The 8,551-nt window shown below is 39.4% G+C and overlaps 1 protein-coding gene across 1 annotated transcript; it reads right to left on the bottom strand.

Annotated features, from left to right (window-relative positions):
• Nucleotides 1–5,303: 5,303 nt before the first annotated feature.
• socs4 (suppressor of cytokine signaling 4) lies at nucleotides 5,304–7,223 on the bottom strand. Its single transcript, XM_053633861.1, has one exon. The coding sequence runs from the start codon at nucleotides 6,557–6,559 to the stop codon at nucleotides 5,396–5,398; it is 1,164 nt and encodes a 387-aa protein (XP_053489836.1). The 5' UTR covers nucleotides 6,560–7,223; the 3' UTR covers nucleotides 5,304–5,395.
• Nucleotides 7,224–8,551: the final 1,328 nt, after the last annotated feature.

Genomic DNA, 8,551 nt, shown 5'->3' with positions numbered 1-8,551 from the left:
ATATGCATTTCCTTACACGGCGATCATAATGATAGTCATGATGATAATCCGATCGTAGGAACGTTAATATTTAATAACGATGGGTTTTACAGATCAATGTTTATGGTTCCTGCAGAAGACATCTGAGAATCTGGTTTCTCAGATGAACATACATCAGGATTAAACACATTAGAGCAGTCTACAGACAGTCTTTAGCTTACAGTGTTTGTTGTCTTAAGGAGAACCCGTGAAATGGCTCTCGTGAACAAGTGATTATAGTGGACTGGTGGAGAAAAATATCTACATACAGTATTAATACAGAGATTTATACATCACAATCCACTGAATCATCAGTCATCTTTTTTTTTTTTTTTTTTTTTTTTTTTTACCATTTATCTCATGCACTCTTGAAAAAGTTTGAGCCTTTCGAAATGTTTAATCTAGCTTTCAGGTACAATTTTTTAATTATTATTCTGTTGTTAAAGCCCTCTGATAGACCGCATGAGTCTACAGTCTGAGCTAGAAAGAATTTTTCTTACAGTCACTGGTGGTGCTGTCGCCCTTGGTTCCACAAAACTCCAAAATAATCCGCTTTAAAACACATGGGGTGTGCTTTTATAGGCAAGCCGCACCCCCACCCACCCCCCAGCCCCCACCTCGATTTGGATGTTATTTTCCTGTTACAGCAGATCCTGAAGTGTTTTATTCCTCTTATACTACAGACATTTGACAATAATGATCTTTTTTAATGTATTAATTAACATCCGTCCATCCATCTTCTATAGCGCTTATCCTACAGGGTCATGGGGAACCTGGAGCCCATCCCAGGGAGCATGGGGCACAAGGCGGGGTACACCCTGGATGCCAATCCATCTCAGGGATTGACAGTATTAATTAACATGTCATACTTATTTTTTTTTTTATCCTTTTATAGTTAAATTTAATGTTGTAGAACCTCCTGAAGACCTTGGAGGAAAACGTAAAGTTTCACCTCTGATTGTTGCAAAAATTCAACGCTCAAGACTCCTTCCAAATGCAAGGAAGAAAGTATGCTTGCAGTCCCACCGTACGTAGCATTCGGGAGTTCTTAAAAATGGCCGATATTCTATTATGAACACCAGACATGAGTTCTAGTGTCTGGGACCAAAAAAAAAAAAAAAAAAAGTAGGTGGAAAATGCTGATTAGCTGCTTCAGGTGAGGAATAAATAATAATTACTGACTTTGGGCCTTATGTAAAAGTCGTGTGTAAATTGTTTGCATACGTCAAACCGAACTTAACGTTTTCGTAAGTCAGATTTTGTTCATACTCGTTTGTATGTTGCTAAATATAAATAAATATAAATAAATGACGAATAGGTTTATGGCACGGCTTCTTTACAGTACATTTAGTAACGCCCAGAAAACTCCATATAAGGTAAAGCTCACAGAGAGCTGATAAATGACGACTAAACGGTAGAAGAGCTCTTCCTAAGTGCAGCGTTCACAAAATTGCCAACCAGTACACTAACCCTGTATTGGATCAAAGGACGTCTTGGATCGAGTTCTTTCATGTCATTAACATGAAATGATCCAATTTCACAAAGAACGTCCACGAGATTTGTGTTTGTAATTGAAATACATGATACAGTTCTACGAGTTGAAGCGGATCGCGATCGGTTTCCTTATATGTAAATTTACACAAACTCTCACGGGATATGAATGTTCCGGGGGTTTTTTGTTTGTTTTTTTTCCCCGAACGAATTGGCGTTCTCGTGAACACCACGTTTCTTCGGGGTAAACGCTCCTGATAATGCTATACGAACGATTACGTTCGTATCCAGTTTGATAAACGAGGCCCTTTGTGCGGATAAAAGCAGGATTGAGAAACCTCATTAAAAATGCATCATGATGGCTTTATAGTCTTTTATCTTCGATCCATACTTAATAGCAGCAATACAAAGAAAATATCACTCACACACATTAACCTGGTCAGTATTTATAGGCAGTGTTTATTGAAAATTGTGAGCTGTTACACATTTTTATTCGGCGACGGAGGGATTTAAGGTTATTGGTTAACAATATGGATCGCTTAAATGACAAGTGCTTTAAGGGCGATGACACAGTAGGCTATTATATGATTAAAAACTGAGATGTCCAATTGCTTTTCTCCTACTGATCATCTCATCGTTTCCATCTGGCCATACATTATGATAAATACGACGTTAAAACGTCAGCATGGAGAAACTGCAGCTGTTCCGTCTCGTCATGAAGATCGACAACAGAGATCCGTTCATATACACAGTATACACAGAATATCAGACATCATACTTTACAACAGCGTCCTCTCATATGGGGTATAAGTGCAAATCTGCTAAAAGGCAACGGGTCATTTTGAAAGGCTATAAATATAATTGGCTATCGATTATAGACGGCCGCGCACATTTTGCTCAAATGAATAAATAAACAAACAAACAAACAAACAAATCTACGCTAAAACAAATCAAGAAATGATATCACAATCATTGCACAGTTAATCTCAGGTGTATGTCTGAGATCTTATTTGCACGTAGATACAGTCCGTAGAAACGTAACGTGTGAGCCATGGACCGTTTGATCTTTAATGCGATTCGGAAATTCACCGTTCGGTAATACGCGATGCAATCGTGAGGTCTTGTCCACATCCGTATGAGTGCGTTTCTAAAGTTTGTCTTCGTTTTTTGAGCTTGCGTCCACACGGAAGCGTCGTTTCAACCACTGAAGATTTCTGAAATATGAAGTTATTTTCGCACTAGAGCGTGGATGGTGAAATATGGAGATGTTTGAGTGATAGGCTCCTGATCGTCTGGGGATCGTCCAGCTCCGTGACATACATGAGATAAAGCCAGTGTTGTTGGTGCTGTTTTGTTGGTTTTGGTCACTCTTTTATAATCGAACTGATTTATGTACAGTATAAACACATTTCCTGCATTCCAACGTTTTATAGATATACGGCTGGAAGCCTGGGAAAACATCAGATGACAAACAGCCAAAAAAGATGACAAAACGAGGAGTTTTTCTGTCTGTAAAATACCGTAGACGAGGCTTAGGACACTTCCCCTCCTCACCAGTAGAGGTACTATCACAAACGCTAACTACTTTCTGTTATTTAAAGTATCTAAGCAGCCCAAATTCTTTGCGAAGTCTCGCCATACGTAACATTCTGTAACTCCTGAGCCTTTTGTTACGTCTGACTGTCCTGCCGTGTTTATATTGCCCCCCCCCCCCGCCCGCCCCCTTTGGATTATCCTTTGACTGTGTTTACTGTTGCTGATTGTTTTGACCTTTTGCCTGCCTTAACGTTTTTTGGATTTGGATTACGATTTCACTTTGTCTGCCAAATAACCCTTGTTGCACATGTACCCCAACTTTGAAACCTTTAAGAAAAGATAAATATAGTGTATTTCACCAAAGACGATTTGGAAATATTTTTTTATTTAGGCTACTTTCTAACCTTGATCAAAGATCAAGGTCATTCTGTCTAAAAAAAAAAAATGTGTAAAAGTGAAGTGTTTTTTTTTTTTTTTTTAAATTTTATAAATTTTTTTACACAGTCACGGTCAATGTCACGTTTTTTGATCAAGCTGAGTGACGTAGCAAAATGGACCCAAGCCTTATCGATTCGATTTGTAATCGGACATCACCTCTCCAAGTGTCTGCCGTGGTCCGACTCCTCGGTCAGAATGAAATCATTTCATTTTTGCCGTTTAACCAGGCTTTAAAATGTTAGAACTTTTTAGTTCAGTTCATTTACATACTCTATATAGTAGGAAATGTCACAATTTCACCACGTTAAGGGTTTTCCCAGGTAGCTGTATTAGTGTGGACAATGTATTGCATCCGATAAAAACATGGAGCCTCTCAAACGATTGGACGAGTCCAGTTATCTCAGCTAACTACTACTAGAAATGTCAAAATAAATATCTTAAATGTACACGTCTTAAATGTAAGGGGATTAGAGCCTGGCTGGAATGGATGCATTGATGAAAGGTCCTAAAAATTCATCGTTTGATCCCAAGTCTCACTTTTTGTTTCAGTGTTTTAATCTCACCTGGATACTGTCGATTTGCACCTAAGAACTGCTGCTGTAATCATAAAGACTGTCCTAAGGCATACTTAGTACCGTTTGTTTTGACTCTTCTATTCCTGTACAGTGTATAGATTCATAATCGCACTAACACCAAAGAGGATGGGTTCCTTTTTTGAGTTCCATCGAAATCTATTGTAAGTGCTATACAAATAAAATTGACTGAAGGGATCCAGTTTACGTTTTTTTTTTTTTTTCCCCAGAAGACTCAGGATGTCTGTGTGCTTGTTCCTGGCCTTACGACTAGATCGTTCGAAATGACCTTCATCAGGAAGACATTTTCCAGCCAGAGGCTTTCTACAGTTTTCTACCAATTTAGTTGGCGCCAGCTCCCATCACATTATCTCTCCTATCGCACGACAGTTTCCAGTTCAGCAGGATGAGAGATAGAATGTGTTTCCATCTCTTCTGTTGAAATTGCTGCTCATGTCTCAAAACCGAAGGTATATTGCACATCGAGTATCACGGCTGAAATGAGCAAAGGATGTTCAAGGTCTGAAAAATGTCCTACAACTAAAGAGGACTACGGCTGTCTGAATGTGGGACAAGTTTTAAAATTGGTTTTATGCCTACTGAGAGCTCTAACCGTCGATTAACTCACAGTGGTTCTGTGGTTCATTTACGCAAATCTATTTTGAGACTGTTCACGAGACTGAACAGTCCATAAAATACAAAAGTACTTCAAATGCTAATGTTTAAATAAATAAAAAACGAAAAAAAAAAACGTTAAAATGTAGCAGGTAAATAAACAAAATCTGCATACACACACTCAGGAATAAAGGTACCAATAAACGTCCTGGTTGCTGTTGCGCTATGTACCTGTAGGGTGTGCATTTACGGTACGTCAGTGATACTTAAGTCAAATTATGTACCTTAAAATGATCTTGTATTCACTTTTTCAGGTAAAAGATATAAACTAGAGGTACAAAAACAACAACAACAAGGAAAAGTACAGTTTAGTACCTTTATTTCTGAAATCAGAGGGACTTTTTTTTTTTTTTTACCGTAAGAGACATTTTGTTTTAATTGTTTAGTCGTAATTCTTTTGTCAGGTATTTATTGTAGTTTTAATGTGAATTTTGTTACTACTATTATTACCCTGTTTTGTATAAATGAGTTAATAGAGGCCATCGTCTTCCTTCCTCCCAGAAAATCAGGGACGATAATGTTCTTTTCCGAGCTCAGACAGACGGCTGTAACGTTTCCATTTGAATTCGCGATCTTCAATTAAAAAATAATAATAATTACGCCACTCAGGAACCCACGTTCTTTATGATTCTAACACAAGTCCGTTTGCTTGGCCGTCTAGTTCGTCACACGTCACAAGCCCCGTCACATTTGAAGTGGTATTGCCTGAGGTAATCCCTGAGTGTGTGAGGCAGAGGCAAAGTCTCGATGCCCTGATACGTAGTGCAGCTACAGATTAATGCCCTGCACAGATGCTGCAGGGAAAACGGGAAATTCCTGGGAAGGGGGCGAGACAGGAGCGGCTCGAAGAACAGGCACGTGGCTGGATCGCTGTAGTGCTTCAGCAGGCCCGTGACGCTCACGTCTCTGTACATGCAGGGGTCACGGCAGTCGAAGCTGAAGCGTTTACCGCTCTGCTCTATGCGGGCGTGCAGAGAGCGGCTGTAGCGCCTGAAGCTGACTGAGAACAGGTAGTCATCCTGGGCAGAGTCTCGGAGCAGGAAGGTGCCTTCAGGCTGGCCTTCGAGGAGCTGCTCGGCCTCAAAGCGGTTTAGGACTCCCCAATAATAAGGGTTGTTGTTGATTTGAAGAAGATCGGGAACTAAGATGTAGTCGGCGTGGGCGCAACACTGGGGCGCTCCATGAATAAAGGACGTGTCCCAATCAGTCAAGCTGGAAGCACCATTAGAACTGACTTCCTCCCAGGAAATAAAAGTCGAAGGGGACGAAGGCAACCCTCCGCTTCTGGGATCCTCTAGGACTAATGATGCGTTCTGATGTGCGCCATGCTTCTTGATAAGGTGCCAACACTGCGACAGTTCAGACTTCGGCGAGAAGGGACACTTGTCCTCCATGAGCTCGGATACGTGAATTTTGCGCTTGGACCACAGAAGCACCGAGAACGGTCTCGATGAGCCGCTCTGGTGATGATGGTGATGATGATGGTGGTGGTGATGATGATGGTGGCCACGGAGAGGCAGACATTGCCCCACCGCATCCTGGAACTTCTGTCTGAGAGATCGTCGAGACAGCGCTTTTCTGCACATGGAGTCGATGTCTCCGTCTCCGATAGCCGTGCAGCTGCACTTCCTCTCCCTCCGTCTCTGGGGACAGGAAGTTGAGCGGACGTTCTGCTCATCTGGCGCGTCTACATCCTCTCCTCCTCTTGCAGGGGCGTCATGGCGCGGACCACGCGAGCGCTTCTTAACGCTGCGGATGTAGCTGTCCACGCTCCAGCTGCGCAGGTTTTTGGGACGCGCATCTGAGGGTCTGGATTTCTTCTCTGACATAATGTGGAGGGAGGATTCGCTTCACGTGCTGCACGGGATTAGAGGACAAAGTAAAATATACAGAGCGGTTTATAATTTTATAGTTCAACACTGATATGATCAAGCTCAAGCTGTAAGCCACATTATTATTTACACAATAATAATAATAATAATAATAATAATAATAATAATAATAATAATTGTAGAGCAAGACATTTAAAAGCAGTTACTCAGATTTCAAAAACAAAATAAAAAAATAAAGAATATGCTTATTTCCTCAAGAGAAATGTGCTATGAAAAACTTATTTATGAAAAAATAACTTTAATAAACATATAGTCACGTTCCCTTTTTAAAAAAAAAAAACAACAAAGAATTGCATATTAACAGTATGTTAATATGTAAATAAATAAGTAAATAAATAAATTTACAGTAAATAAATAAGCATGCCAGGGCTTTGTTTAATCAGACAATTAGCCATTAAATGTCATTCTTTTTTATTTATTTATTTATTTAATTATTTACAAATGATTTAACACTTGAAATAAACTGTCAGTGCATTCAATAAATTCTTCTGCCATTTGACCCTCTGTTTCCCAGTTTACTTCACAAGTGAAAAAAAAAGAAAAACAAAGATTATTAACATAAAAGCAGAAAACAAATGCAGCAATAATACAAACAGCAACATTAAATGTCCCTAAAATAATTTTTTATTTTATTTTTTTTTTAAAAAAGAAAAGAAAAAAGGGCTTACCTTCAAACTCAACAACAGAGTCTAAAATGTAAGATGTTAATATTTATTCCTCAGGCAGTGAATCGACCCATGGCGTTAGGCGAATCTGTATGAGTGCGTGTGAGTGCGTGTGAGTGTGTGTGAGTGGTGAGCGGCGCACCGAGAGTGTAATGAGCACAGAGAGAGCGCGCCTCTCGCCTTTAAAGCGCTCTCATGGAGCAATTCCTCAGAGACGTGCACCGACCCTTCGCTGAGAGCTCACGGCGTTAAAATAACACGCACAGCGAGGAATTAACAGCTAAAGCGTGGAACTACAGCCTACAAACTTTATGGGTCGAATTCTGGAATCTGAAGGTGTTTGTTTATTTATTTATTTATTTATTTATTTATTTATTTTAATGACAGCAGCTCTGACAGTAGTTCCGGCTGCAAGGCAAATCACAGGTTTGTATTAATACGCTCGTTGTCATGCTTTATCGTTATTACAGTGACAGCTTACACATGGACTTCATAAATGGATTTTTTTTTTTAAACGTGAGTTGTTTTCTGAGAGGACGTTTATGGAAGGAGTCTCCGGTGTCAGTGCTTTGTAACAGTCAAAGGTAAAACCGTAACGTTAAGTTTGTGCTTCGTGGTTCCTTGGTAACATGACGAACTGCATTTTTTTTTTTTTTGTCTTATCGGCTTCAAGAGAATTAAGAAAGCATTGAGGGAATGACTGTTTATAGCTGCTATAATTACGACTATAGGACTGACACAAGTCCAGTCTCGAGACGTTTTCTGTGAACTTTGTACTCGTATTTGTACTTGGACTCGTCTTGGTTTTGCTCTCGAATTGGAAATTTGTAAAAAAATATTGTTCGTGTTGTCTTAAAGGATTTGCCTGGAAAAGGGCTTAATGATTTTTGGTCTCGATCTTGACTTAAGGCATGGTCTTGACTTGATCTCGACAAGTCCTGGTTCTGGACTTGTCTTGGATTTGACTACAGCCCAAGCTAAGATGCAAGTGACAACAGGAACTAATTTATTTCATGGACGTTCTACAACAATAAATGTAACTATAAAGGGACAAAAAGTATTAAATGTATGGCATTATTTAAGAAAAATTAACACTGCAAGTTGTAGCTTAAAACTTAGTGTTTAATCAAGTCTTAACACCTTTCCTATTTATTAAAGCTGAATTAACCCTTACAGCGTTGAATTACTATATATATATATATATATGTTCTGTGTCTATAGGCAGTGGTAGACATGTTAATTATATAACATAGGTTAAGCTACA

Source organism: Ictalurus furcatus, chromosome 9, assembly GCF_023375685.1.
Source record: "Ictalurus furcatus strain D&B chromosome 9, Billie_1.0, whole genome shotgun sequence".
NCBI classification, from domain to species: Eukaryota; Metazoa; Chordata; class Actinopteri; order Siluriformes; family Ictaluridae; genus Ictalurus; species Ictalurus furcatus.
The sequence above is the reverse complement of the archived record's forward strand: the minus strand, read 5'-3'. Positions and strand labels throughout refer to the sequence as shown.

Excerpts from the sequence above, each read along its gene's own strand:
- socs4 (XM_053633861.1), bottom strand. The coding sequence starts at position 6,559 with ATGTCAGAGAAGAAATCCAGACCCTCAGATGCGCGTCCCAAAAACCTG.